Source organism: Rhinolophus sinicus, chromosome 5 (assembly GCF_057876585.1).
Source record: "Rhinolophus sinicus isolate RSI-liver-muscle chromosome 5, RSI-T2T, whole genome shotgun sequence".
Classification (NCBI taxonomy): Eukaryota; Metazoa; Chordata; class Mammalia; order Chiroptera; family Rhinolophidae; genus Rhinolophus; species Rhinolophus sinicus.
The window spans coordinates 64,996,379-65,010,943 of NC_142505.1; the positions used below are offsets into that span (position 1 = coordinate 64,996,379).

General features: G+C 45.3%; 1 protein-coding gene across 1 annotated transcript in view; it reads right to left on the reverse strand.

Annotated features, from left to right (window-relative positions):
* Positions 1–6,574: 6,574 nt before the first annotated feature.
* EIF4E3 (eukaryotic translation initiation factor 4E family member 3) overlaps positions 6,575–14,565 on the reverse strand; it is a 109,673-nt gene continuing 101,682 nt past the window's right edge. The window contains exon 7 of the mRNA XM_074313288.2: positions 6,575–8,778. Coding sequence (XP_074169389.1) covers positions 8,576–8,778 — 203 coding nt within the window. The 3' untranslated portion in view covers positions 6,575–8,575. The remainder of the gene's footprint in view (positions 8,779–14,565) is intronic.

The following is a 14,565-nucleotide window of genomic DNA, read 5'->3' on the forward strand; positions in this document are numbered from 1 at the left end:
CTCCCAACATGGATGGTTTTTCATTGCTGTCCTAATTTAAATTTCTCAGTTTACCAGTCAAAAGAGATGATTTTTCTAATATCTATCCTGCAAACTCCATCTGGGATCCCCCAAACAAGCTGTGTTCTTCTGCTTTTCTCACAGACATGAATTATAAAAAGTCTGTGATGGGCTCAGGGACGAGGTCAGGCCTTCTTGATCCTGAACCATGAGAGTCTCAGTGGCGGAAACACACAGGAACATGGGAGAGGAAGTAATTGCCTTCCTACAAGGGAGTTTTCCCCACCCAGCCTGCTGACCCTGTGCAAATTACCCCGGGGAAGCTGAAGCTAGTCCTCAACAGCCGGACTGAGGAGCGTCTACTATAATCACAATCCCCTGCAATGTTCGCGCACGGCAGGCAGGATATTAGGACCCTTCCAAGCTCTCGGCCTAATGTCTTGTGTGAACAGAGAACCAGATGGAAGTTTGGTGGCTAAAATGGTTACACCAATTATTTATAGATTCGGACTGAAAATCACGTGAACTGCCTTCTGTGGAGTCCCATCTTTCCGGAACAGACTAGAAATAGACATAGTTGTGGAGAGTCTCAGAATCATTTAGAATAATCCTAAACATGATATTGCAAGTAGGGAATGGTGGAGTTAAGCCTAAAGAATGTTAGAAACCCTTTCTTTCATAAAGAAGAGCATCATTTTAGAAATCTCTAGAATGAGACCCAGTGGTTCAAATTTATATCCTGTTGGTTTTAGTAGCATTGCCCCTAGCCATTCCTTCTTGCGGGAAAAATCTTTAAAATTAGACATGACTGCTTGCATAGCTAGGTGTCACCAGCTCTGGCGCAGAAGGAAATTGTTCCTAGTGCCGTCCACATGATAGTCACTCAATCACTATTTACTGAAAGGTGAAAGAATAAAAACAGAACTTCTTTTATTAGTACTAAGTATATAACTATGTATCATTTGAGAAAGCTTCCTTAAGTTCTCCATTTATTTTTTTAACTTTGACACGTATGTAAATTATTTTTATTTCGTTTTTGGGAGGTGGGAAGGGCAACATTTCTTGAAGGATTCCTTTGTGCTAGGTACTGTCCTAAATACTTTACCTGTGTGGCTTTAGTTCAACCTCACGCAATCTACAATCTTTTGCATCTTGCAACGCGAGAATGACTTAGCTGAGGTTAACCAGTGTGCCCGGGGTCGCCCCACCAATCAACTCCAGAGCCCAAGCCCCAACTGCTCCCCAACATGGCCTATTCTGCTATGATTCAGAACTGAGAAATGCTGCTTTCTGTTATTACTCATAAATCTGAAAATCAAGATGGAAGACATTTTTAGAGAATGGCTGAGTCCATTAACATTTTTTGGGGATGCTTACATTTTCATAGCCAAAAACCGTTTAAGGGAATCAGCAAAAGTGTATGCTTTTGTTTCTTTCTTTATTACTTTAATAAAGAGAGTCTGCTGGAAGACATGAGCAAAGGTCAGAGGCAAAGGGCTCCGGGTGCTCGCTCCAGGCTCTCCTACTAGGCTCACTTAGTCCACAAACTACCTAAAAAGCTTAAAAAAAAAAGGAAAATTTCAAAATGAATTTATATCTGGTGACATCAATACCTGAGTTATGGTGCTAATTCTAACCTAAGATATTTGTATTGACTTAATTTTTATTGATATCCATTTGAACATATATAACATTGTTAAACATGTGAGAAATTAATAACTTGAATTACCCTTTACTAGGAAAAGTTCTTGTTCATCAAAAAGTGAAGATTCTGCCACTCTATCAAACTTGCTCAGAATCAAAATAAACTTTTACATTTTCCTGGTTAATTGTAATTCTCAGATTGTTTCTCTGGTGAAAAAAGCCCGACGGTCTTCCAGGTCATCCTGTCCCCACCTCCAACCCCACGTGTACATGTTAACTGGGCTGTGAACAAGGCTCTTGACAAATGATACAATTCCAGGCCCTCTGCTCCATGTGGCTGGAATAATGTCAGTTGGAAAAAATATATTTTATAAAAATTACAATAAAGCAAAAAATTACAATAAAGCATGCATTGAGTTATCAATACTCAGTTTGCATAGGGGAGATTTCCAAGTCAGTCACCTCAAATTAAGGAAACCCCTGTTTTTATGATGCTTGGAAAGTTGCAAATGTGGAAATATATCTTTCCCCTTAGGTTTAAATCACCATATTCCACAATTAATTTTCCCACTGCCATGGCATGGAGTGTCACTGGACTGTGTGTGTGCGTGCGTGCGTGTGTGTGTGTGTGTGTGTGTGTGTGTGTTCTTTGTACTTCAGTTGAACACCACCTTAGATCATCCTCGACAAGAGAGTAAAGGTTACCATTAGCATGTTGAATAATGGATGGCATCCATTGTATTTTCTTGTTTAGGAAAATAAATCATCCTGAAAACTTTTATTATGTTCTGTGTAAAATGGAAGCACATCAGCACTTGTTATGTTTTCCTCTCCTGAGTCGGTTTGGCAGGGTGCCGCAGGCTGGAAAGAACAGCCAGGGGTTGCCAAGCAAGGGCTGGCTTGATTCTGTGCCCATTCCTCTAGGGGATGTAAACATCCTGCCCTGGAATACTTCACCAACCTGTAGCTAGAAAACTGCTATGCACAGCACGCAGCTGGGAGGACTGGAAACCATGACTCACAGCACCACCCAGGCCCTGCTGGGTAATGAGGAGTTCAGAGGTTTAAGCTTTATGCACCCCACCCAGCCTCCAAGACAAGGGGAGCACCGAATTAAGTGGGGAAACATACAAGAATCAAGTGTAAGCAAAGGGCAGAGAAGACTGAGACTTCCTGCGTACCCACCAAGCACAGGCCTGGTACTTTCACATGAATTATCTCATGTCACATTGAGGAGGGCACCACAGTGAGTAAGTCTCCAGGATAAGAGAGCCCTGAGCTACCACTCACTGGCTGTATAGTCCTGGGCAATTTGCTTAATCTGTCTAATTCTCAGTATTGCATTGGCCAAGTGCGGAAGTACCAGTTACAATACTGAAATCCTTTTCATACCACACGGTTGGGAACAGTTGCCTTGAGTCCCCAGAACACACACCCTTCCACTCTCTTGGCTGAACCAGCCCCCTCCCTGGGAACCACCCCACCCATCGTGGGCCACTTTGCAATCCAGGAACTAAAGGGAGAGGAGGGCACAGCAGACCCTCTAGGGCCTGTCCAAAGGCAAGGCCAGGTTTGCTCTCATTGGTTGTACTCATGCCATACCAGTGGTTAGGTAGCTTTATAGGGCTGTCCTACGGACAGGGGTAGATCCTGTAGAGCCTATCACACGGTAAACCCCAAACAAATGATGGCAGTTATGCCCATTGTACAGATGGGGAAAGCTGGGCTAAAGAAAGTTAAATAACATGGTGAAAATCGTGTTATGGAACAAGGATATAAACTTAGTTGATAGAGATTCTCAACTCCCTGTCTATCAACCATGATGTGTCAATAGGGGAATCACAGCCCATTTAATGATGACATAAAAGACCATCCCTTCCAGAGAGCCATCCCATCAGCTAGATCTCAGATGGCCAAGTTCATCTTGAACATCACTCGTGAGGCTTCATTAAACAGTAAGCATGGATCCAGTTGTGATGACACTGTTTTAATTATGTTATCAGACTTCTTATATGGAAATTGCTTTTCTCAAGACCAAGTGGAATTAGCTGGTCTCAGCTGAGAAATGGAGTGTGACAGGTGCACAGTTCGTCTTCTCAAACACGGCTGACGTGATGCCGCTCTTATGTTTGGGTGCTCTGAGTGACTACCAAGTTGTACCTCTGTGTCTCTGACAGTGCGGAAGAATATGTCTAAAAAGATTCAGTACCTAATTTCATATAGTCAATAAAATTACTCTTTTAAAACTTTTATCAAGGATATTGTCAGGATACATGAAAAACAACAATGGCGCATCAATTGGAAATACAATTCTCATGTAAGGTCACAGCACAGATCCTATGCCCTCCTCTCTAAGACAGTCTCCTAACTAACTCTGCTTGTCTGCCAGCTATTAGCACCTGAGTGTGAAATAGTCAGCTGGAGGCTGGAGGGTGAGTCTATAGGAACAGAACATAGGCAGGTGGTTTTAAGAGAAAGCGGAAGGATAGGGACATTCTAGGGGAAGGCCAGACTGGAGATTATTCCAGAAGTAATCTAAGACTTTGCTACTCAATGTGTGGGTAGCCTGTCAGATAATCAGAATCTGAGGCCCACCCCTGTCCCACACAGCAGAGTCTGCATTTTAATCGGCGACCCAGACGGTTTGTACGCACACTGCTGTTTCAGAAGCGCTGCTCTAGGGGTCCAGCCTCTGCTCACTCGGTGGATAGGAATTGGTAGGGGGGGGGGGGGGCGGTGCAGAGCAGAAAATGAAGTTGTAAGAGACGGGAAGGTGCCCAAGTGTTTGCCTAAGACGTTATCCTGTCTGAATTGGCTGGAGGAAAAAAAAAAATCTGTTCTCAGATGATGAGCAGGCCGTGGAGGCAGTTGCACACAGCATGATGGCCATCTGTGTATAAAAAGAAAAGAAACGCTGTGCAGGGTGTGGGATTGCTGCAGAGGCTAAGCACGGCCAGGTGCTTAAGCGGGAAAGCCAGTCGTGAAGATCAAAGGCAAATCGGTTGTAAAAGAGAACATCTTGCCCACCAAACCCAGGCCCTCTGAATGGGGAGAGGGCGACATCTGAGCAGACCAGATGTTAGCAGCCGAGGGATCCTGAGAGCCCAGAATAAACTCGCCGAAATAGCTCTGTGGCATCAAAACCTCATTATCTGCCAGGCCCACCGCTAAATACAAACACAGGTTCTATAAGAAGTGAAAGTCCTTCACGACACTCAGCTGAGGAGGCAGGAATTTTCCGTCCCTGTGTTAGATGGGCAGTCATTAATTATAGGACAGACGCTGAGGCCCCAAAAGCAAGCTCTCTTTTGTGGATAACAAGGGAGTGTGGTTTGGGGAAAGAGCTGTGTGAGCATTTCACATTAGCTAGTCTGGGGTCATGACAGGTGCCGTCTCCTGCAGGCCTGAGATGGGCGACAGTTATTTTTGTACTGAAGAATGGGTGGCTGGGACTGGGAAGCTCCCACCACTTGTGACCGTTCTTCCGATCTGGTACCAAGACACTGTCATGCCAGCAGCAGCCCAGCAGGATCGTAGGGGACTGGCAGGGATATGGGTGTTTCGTCAGGTTGTGAATTTTCCACAAGTACAAGCTGGTCTCTTAATTGCTCCACAGAGATTTTCATAAATACATTATAATAATTATTATTGTTATTTTACTTTGTACTTCTAGATGGCACCTTTCCTTCAAGAAGCTCAAAGAACTATTCTGAAATTATCCAATTAATCTTTGCAAAATTCCTGTGAAGAAGGTGGGTGGCAGCTTCTCTACATTTCTGGAGGAGACAGGAGAAACAGAGGGAGGTCATGGGCCTGGAATAACATGGGGATGGTGCAGGAATGGAAAGCGGACTCCCAAACCCCGTTCTCCCATGCAGTCCCCTCAAGTTCAGCATCCTCCAAGGTGCCCATGTGCAAGGCCAGGGCCTTGCATACAAAGCACATGCATTCACATCCTGGCTTCACCCTCAGTAAGACACAGGGCTTTGTGCAAGCCACCCGGCCTCCCTGGGCTGCAGGCCTCTGTCAGGGTCTCAGTGAGACACCCACGCGATGTGGGATAGCATGGGCAGCTGTAAGTAGGTGCACCACGCTCTTTTCGCACTGGGTGGCACAGCTTCTGGGGCCCACCCCCAAGGGCTCTTTTGCAGTTGTATGCATTGCAGAGTAGACAGCATATTTTGGCATGCAATGGAGCAGGAGGGTCCAAGGTTTGGCTTGGAAGATGGACAGCCTTTTTTAGATCCTGACTCCAGCACTTCCTAAGTCTTAGGACTTTGGGCAGGTCACCTAAAGACATCGACCTCTGTTTCCTCGTCTGGAAAATGGGGATGGCTATCACTCACTGAGGTAGTGCAGATAACAGGTCTGGTATTAGGAGGTGTTTTATAAGTACAGAGAGAGTGGTTATGAGATGAGGGGCTGCCCTCAGACTGCCTGCATTGGAATCCTGGCTCACTACATTCTACCTATGTGGCCTTGGGCAGGTCACCTCACCTCACTGGATAAGGAAGGTTCCTGTGAAGATTAAGGAAGGTCATACACGTAATTTATAACAGAATTGGCAGAGTCTGTGCTTGATCAATGTCATTAATTGTATTATGATCATTGCTTAAGTTTGTAATTCTATTTTATCTGTGGAGACATGAACACTGGCGTCCACCCCAAGGAAAAAAAATGGCTCCACAATCTGAGGGGCACGTGGAAGGGAACGAGCTCAGTATCAGGCCACTCTCCCCCAGTACTTGGAAGTGTGTCTTAGCTGGAAAGTGTTCCCTCTGGAATCAGATGGGCTATGGTCTACCCCTCACTGGCTAAGTGATGCTGGGCAAATATCTGCATCTTTCTCTCAGTCAATACATCTCAAAACTATGGTAACACACTGATCACCTTGATTTGTTACAGCTACAGTACACAAATACACTTGGTAAATTCTTAAATACCACATATATTTTAACAGTTATGAATGCAGAAACACACATGCTTTAAAGGCACACAGAGATCTGAATTTTCATTTGAAGAAGGGGAAACTAAACACTTAGATGTGTGCTTCTATTTTTCATTCCTTTAAATTAAAAAAACAAATTAAAGCTGTTGTCTCAGGTAGGACAAAAATGAAGAGACTTTCATTTCTGGTGGCGCTGGCACCTTTGGTTTGGGGTTCATCCCCACCTACTGTAAAACCAGACCAAACCAACAATACGTCCACCCACCCGGGAAACTCAAAGTAACTCCGGTTTCTCTTTGCTGTCTTTCCTGTGGGTACTTCAAAGCCTGGAGACTCCGCAGATGTCTTGGTGGTGATATCTCTTTAGCAAACACATGGGAAGTACTCCAATAAGACAGACCCCAGCTCCACAAAAGGAAATCTGGGTCCAGGAACAGAGGGAAGGCGGTTTGCAAGCCGAGCCTGAGGAGCAGTTGCCTGGCATTTGTGTCTCAGACAGGCGACACGCATTGGCAGCTGGGGTCCAGGGCTTGAGCTCACCTGCATCATTTACAGCAAGGGAGCATTTCTTGGGTTCTAGGCAGTAAACAGTCAAAACTGAACTCGACTAGACAGAGTTTAATACTTCCCTTTTGCCAAGACCCTCCCTGAAAACGGTCACCTCCATCTGAAGATAAGAACAGTAGGCCCTCCTACTTGAGAACGCGGAGGAGGGGCAGGCAGAGGATGGGCCCAAACGCAAGTTGTGCGATTTTAAAATTTGTGTTTCTTTTACATTTTTGATTCTCCTCCCAGAGCAGATTTCCCTGGACATGTATTCAGGGACATTTTTACCTTGAGCAGCTCTAAAGCTCTAACACAGAAAGTAAATCTTTACTTTCAGGAAAGTTCTTTGGTGGATTAAAATCTGCTTTTTGAATCAAGAAGCAGCTCATTTTGTCAAAATAATAATTTATTACAAAAGTACATTGTCTAAAAGCCTAGACAAGGCGTGTGAAGAGTGCGCAGTCAGCAAAGCAACTGTTGCCATGCCACCTGGCAGGACCACTATGGGGAAGGGTGCCTGGGTGGGGGGGTGCCTGGGTGAGGGGGTGCCTGGGTGGGGGAGTGCCTGGATGGGGGTGCCTGGGTGCGAAGGTGCATGGGTGGGGCATCGCTCTGGGACCAGCACTCCCCCTGGGGTGGCAGGAGGACACTTTGCAGGCAGCGGCCTAGATCGAGGGGTGATGACTGCAGCTGCAGGTCAGAGTGAAGCCACCTCATCCAGTGAGACACCAAACACAGGACTGCCAGGCCTCCAGCTGGCAGGTGCCTGCTGCCATTCGGCGCTGGTTGTTTCATACACTGTGGATCCTTTGACCACCTGCTCTGAGCCAAGCCCTGTGGCCTCCTGAGTAGCCCTAAAGCAATGACGCCTATGGTGACCCTCTCTTACTGTACACCTAGTGGTATAAGCCACTGAAATTGATTCGGTGTGTCCTTAAATTCTTACATTTAAAAAAATAGTGAAAATTTCTAGCATAGAATAAATGGAGCTCTGAAAAGAAAAGCTGAGTCGAGTACAGGGATACGCTATTTAAACAACTGTGAAGTTATAATTGCATAGGAAAAGGGAGCCAGCCGTGGAGTAAGGGGGCTGAAGCACAGCCCCCGCCCTGGGCTCACCAGTTCTGCCACTTCCTCCCTAAGCATTGGTACCTCAGCTATGAAATAAGGGAGTGTCACTGGATGGGCCCTGACTCAAGCTGGTGACTGCTTCCTAGGTTGCTTTTGAATAATCAGATGTTAGCTACCACAGATTTAGGAAGTCCATTCATATCCAAAGGTAAATGGAGATTTATCTTCCCGCCAAGAAAGTCCACACGTGTTTGTGTCTGACAGGTGCCGCTGAGAGAGGCTGGTCACTGGGCTTGTGCCCAGGGACGTGGAATCATGGAACTGCCAAAGCCCAAGGGCCTTCACTTGTGCAGAAGCTTAGAATTGTCAAATGGCAGTCCTGGGAGAGGGTCTCCCAGCTTGCTGTGAGCCCTGCTGTGCTCGAGACGACACTCCACCGCCTGGCTGACAGAGACAGGACTTTCCCAGTTGCTTCTGCACCTTCACGGACTTGCTCACAGCAAAGCCTTCTTGCAGGTCCCCAAGGCGCAGCTGCTCATGGCTGTCTCTTGATGACACCAGCGAGTGAACTGGAAGGCAGCCAGCAGGGAGTCCGTGAAAACCACACAGGTTAGTTTATCAAGGGTGACACTGGCAGATGGCACATGGATGGTGACTGGGAAAAATCTGGTGGGTTGAGTGCTTTATTTACTTATTCCGCTAAAAATTAACCTTAGAATTTCTACAACTTTTAAAAATAGTTTCACCTATTTTGAACTTCATACGATGAAGAAAATATAAGAATTGGAGCTAAGAAGTCTATCACTGTAATAGGTGTTAGCTCAACCTGCCTTTAAAACCTGCATTCCGCCACAGATAAATACATTTTGTTCTCCCACGCTTTGCTCTATGAATTAGGAGGTGTTTTTGTCTGCCACATAAGATTTTAAACTTTGTTTTGTAAAAAATGAAATATACAAATAGATGTGTGAAATGGCTACTGAGATCTGTTAGAACAGGTCACTGGAGGCCCTCGCACAGGCAGAAATCCTGTCCTCAGCCTCAGATCACACCAGCATACTGGCTGGCTCTAAGTCCTGGTGAAGTCCCCATGGGACTTGGACCTTTGCCCTCGAGTTTGAATGACAGTCTAGGGCTGCTGTGTCTGGGGGCTCCACATGGACAGAGAGACCTAACATTCTATTTAGCAGAACAAAAAAAAGAGAACATCAAAGTAAGTCCTATTTTTATACTCTTGGAATTTGATGTATACTCAAATTCTAGCAAAATGTCCAGTAGAAGCTATTAACAGTGCACAACTTTTGTCACAGTGACTATAATTCAGCTACATAAACACAAGAGGCATATGCCATTCTTGAGGACGAGATACAACACTGAAAAGAAAAATAATTAGATTGAAAACCACAAACCTCCACTGAAGTTTCTTCAGGGCCAACAGTCTGCCTCTCGGTGTGGAGATAATATACATTTGTTGATCGAAGTGAGTGATGACTTAATTACCTATAGGAGGTGATTTCTAAACTCTAGAAAAGTCAGAGGCGCTCTTGCGGGTTTTATTTGCCCTCAAACTTCACTTCTAGGTACAGAGTTAAGAAAATCCTATAGGTGTTGGACCCACACAAATACAGCTTAATGGCTACGGTTCCTTTAAACACGGGGAGGAGACAGGTGTTGTTGATAAACTATCACCTGAGGTAAGGTGAGTATCTCTCCACAAGACTCACTGGATTTCTTTGGTCCCTCCTTTTTCCTACTAAATGTTCCTTCCTTCCTTTCTACCGCTGTGCCATACTGCCCTCACCCAATGCTGGCCCTTGGCAGCCCAACTGTCTTGCATATCTTCAGATATCCATAAACACTGTTGTTTACTACTGAGATTATTTAGGAATAAAAATAATGTAGGGGTGGCTATTGTGTGCATTTGTTAAAGTGAGCATGTATTACTTTCATCCTCAAAAAAAGGATTTTTGTAAAAAGAAAAAGTTTCTGGACTCTACAATGTGATTTTAAAACAACTGGCCAAGTACCTAAAATCCGAGGTCTGCTGTGACCAGAATGCTGTAGTACCTACCACAAAGCAGTAACACCGAAACCTATGCTTTGAACAGCACGTCACAGTTTCTGTAGGGCCTTCATCCATATTTTCTCATTGAATCTCAATGCCCACCCAGTGATGGGGCATTCATTAGATCCAGATGAGCGCACTGAGGCTCAGAAAAGTCAGGGAGCTCACTGAAAGTCACAAAACTAGCAGGTTGGGTGCAAGGAGGCAAGAGCTAGTCTTCTCACTTAAAGCGTGGTGCTCTTTCCAACCACAAACGCAGTCCTGCAGGAGTGCAGGGCGGGTTTCTTAAGGACGAGGTCCCTGACAGGCTGTGGCAATGTCACTCCTCCTCCAACAAACAGCAGAGCCTGTGTGTGGGGTGGGGACTCTGAGTGAGGGGTGTGAAAAGGCCTGGGGACTTGCAAGTTAGTGCCACACTCACAGATCACTGGAGTGAGCCTGGGCCATTGGGGGTGGGGAGGGGTTTCGGGGAGGGGGGTACAGGGACATTCAAGTGTCTCCTACGTGGCAAGAAAGGAAGGCTCCTTGCAAGCTTGAAAGCTCAGAACAGACTTCATGGTGGAGGGGACCTTGGCTCACCCTCAGAGACCTGGGAAGTGGGGAGTTGGGAGGGCTAGAGATACCATGGGCTTTCAGCCCACAGCCTGGAGCTGTGTCACAGTGTGGGGAACATAGCATTGGAGCCAGCTCACAGGAGAGGTAGAGTCTTCCACACATTTTGCTCATTTCTGGAATCTAAGATACAGCTTTAAATTATTAAGGGTCCTGGAATGCCACAAACATTTTGAAAACTGCTGTCAGGATCAGGAAGATAATTGGATAAAGAATCTTCAAACCAAGTGTCAGAAACGAAAGGGGCCCATGTGACCCCCCGCCACTGAGGACATCTTGACCAAGCACCCATATCCAGTGGCTCCGCTGCGTGGAAGTGGACCCGACAAACGTATAAAACGGGAACCCACAGTGGGGACATCCACGTGTTTGGCCCACATATTAAAGGGAAAAACCACCCAAGCCTTCTTTCTGAAATTGAAAAATAAAAGTATAAACCCTTCATTTTTCAAAGCCTTTTTGGGAAAGGCATGAGACACGCCCAGGGACAGTCAGGGGACTGTATTTTGTGTAACAGCAATTCTTCTAAATACAGGACACCCAGGAAGGGTGCCAGTGTTGCCCTTGGATGCTGCACAGAACAGGCAGATGAAAGCGCAGCTAAGAAGGCTGGCCCTGAAAGCCTGTGTTCCCCGACTTAGCAGAGGCTCACTTCACTCCCACAAGTGGGCTGCGGGAGCGGGCGCACCGTGGATGCCTTCTGAAACCCCGTCCTTCACCGTGTCCCAGGCCCGCTTTAACAGGCACATAAATCCCCCGGACGCATGGAATTTCCTTGTTAACCAGGTAGAAGTAAATTTCCCTATCCAAACGCGGGCTTCTCTAACGTTTGCCAGATATCATAGGCCGACTTCTTCTTCTTCTTTTTTTAACATCTTCACAGCAGAAACATAAAAGGGGAGATCTATAAACATTTCAGAATCATAATATACTACTTCCTTTAGGTTCTTCTAAGCGGAAACCTTGCTCTTCAGAAAAGGTGAGCATCTACTAAAAAGTAATTTTCTCTGTCAGGAGAGCTCTCCATGCACTCGGTCGCAGCTGAAATGTGTTTTAATAAGGCCTTTCTGCTTTACAAGCCGGCTGGCTTTCAGCCCCAGCCCAGACCGGAGCTGGGAAGAAGCCGGCTCCGAGATATCCTTTTGTTGCTCTAATCAGAGCCAGCAGCGCTGTATTGACTTTCGGGCCTTGGGGAGTTGTAGTTCTTTTGTATCCATCTCATCCAAGAAAATCAAGTTTGATTAATTTGTCATCAACGAAAATGTGTGATCCCTCAGCCCCAGGCCTTTGAAGTAGAAGGAGGAACGTGGGCTGCGAAAGCCCAGGCCAGCGGGCGGAACAGCGGTGCTGCCCAGTTGAACAAGGTCTTCTCTGCACAGCTGCCTGTTCTCATTTACAATAGTCAAGAAAAAAAAATCCTTTTCCCACAAGTGGTCAGAGTTGGAGCACTCCCTCCCCAGGGTCTCCTTTTGTTTACTTTAATTTTGAAAATAGAGTTATCAGGGCTACAAAGCAAGACCCAGAAAACATTTAGCCACGACACAAAGCATGCGGATGGAAGGGTCTGACCTCCTGCCAATCTGAAAAGACCACTGCGAGTGGGAGATGCAGAGCGCTGAGCCCAGTGTCAGCACAGGCTTCTGGAATGAATAATCGGAGAGGTCCCCAGCTGGGTCAGGGGACAGATGCTCACTTTGGAGGTTCTGGTCTCGTTAACCTGCACTTACAAGACTTCCCAAACTGCTGAAAATGCACAAGGCAGTGGCCCTGAGATGCTATTTAATCCTAGAGTTAGTGTCATATTTCTTGTTCAGATGCTATATATACTTTATAGAGAATTACAGGGCTTTAAAAAATTACAGAGTGAGCACTCTTTAGACATTCCACAGTGTAAGAATCCCCATATTTAACATGTTGGTGCACAGGCCTTTGTATGAAGGTTACCCCTCAGGTATATTCATAAAGACGCAGTGAATTACTGAGCAAAAGTCAAGGGCTCGTTTGGCTTTTCAAGATGTTTGAAAAGCACCAACAAATTATAAACAGCTTCTGTGGTTACTGAATTCAGTGTCAAAACTATTATTAGAGAATTTTAAAACAATAATGAGATTAGTGAAAACACTCAGCTTCAGAAATCTAATATGATTTGACTTAAAGAAAACCACTGCTTATGACAACATTCAAACATTCCTTCATGCAAACAAACATGCATTGAGTTCATAGTATATGGGACTCAAAGATGTTTAACATATACTTCCTGCCTTTCTTATTGTCCAGTCATTCAGAAGTTTTAATGACATTTACCAATCGACTACATTGCAAGCTCCATGCAGAAGGGACAATGTCTTGCTTATTTTTGTACCCCCAGCGCCAAGCATATCATAATTGTTCAATAAATACTTACTGAGTGAATGAGACAATATCCCAAACAATCCTCACCTCAGCTCTATTATTGCCTATGAACTTTCCTTCCCGTTAAGGTATCAAGGATTAAAATACATGCAGGTCATGCCGGGAACTCTCAGTGGCGACCTCCAGTGCTCCGCCAATAAGAGCCTACAATCCACAGGGGACAATATGGGACTTAGGCTTCAACAGGAATTTATTCAGCCTGGAAAACATTTGCCTCAAATGAACTTCTTCTTATATTCCTGAGTGATGATGCCAGTAACATCCTTAGAAAATAATTAATTGGAAGGTTCACTCAGGTTTTCAGTTGGTTCACAGCAAATTGACCCAGAAGTCAGGAACAGAGAGCTCAAGTGAAGAAGGCAGATTTCCCCCCAATATGGTTTGATGAGGTAGAAAGATCAGTAGACAAGCAGTTCGCAGACTAGTGGGTTTGGCCAGTGTTACCACCACCAACTTGCAGGACCTCAAATAACGGAAGTTCAGTACCTCACAAGGAAACTGCAAAAGTTGGATCAGTTCGTTCTCTTTACTGTATGGACAAATGGATCCGGTCAACCAATGGAAGCACCATTTACTAACTCTCTACGTGACCAAAGTACTGAGCTGAGTGCCTAAATGTGTTATTTGCTTTGAAGAAACTCCACCTTCTTCACATCTAAATGTAAGGAATTTGGAGCTCAGAGAAGATGAGTAACTTGCTCAAGGCACAAGCTAAAGGGATTTCAACCCAATATAGCAAATTCCAAACTAAGCTCTTTGCATTATGCCAGCTTGTTTCCCTTCTCATGGTTAACATCCGAGGCTCCGTTGGGCATCCCAGAGCGGTCCAACCCCGAGACACTCCCACAGTCCCCACCAAAAGCTCCAATCATTTTACCAGGACACATAACACTCTGCTCAAGAAACAGATCCCATCTTCTCTGCTCTTCTCCCTTCCAATCCCTGGTGGCAGCATTTGTAAACACAAATAGTTAAAGGTCACCAGTGAGAAGGGGAAGAAGGGTGCTGCACAATCCATCTGTGCTGGGAGAATCCAGAATTGGCCATAAATATGTTGAATTGCCCACACTACACCAGTAATTCTTTTTCACCTGCCATCCACACTAGCCAAATGTGTTATTCTCGTACATTCTTTGGAGAAGAGTGTTAGGCATGCGCATAAAGCAAACGTCAACTATAATTTTTTTTTAGTTCCCAGTTAGAACCTTGAGAAAGTAAGCAAGGGGATGGAGTGCCCTAGCTATAAACCGATTTCAGTCAAATCTGC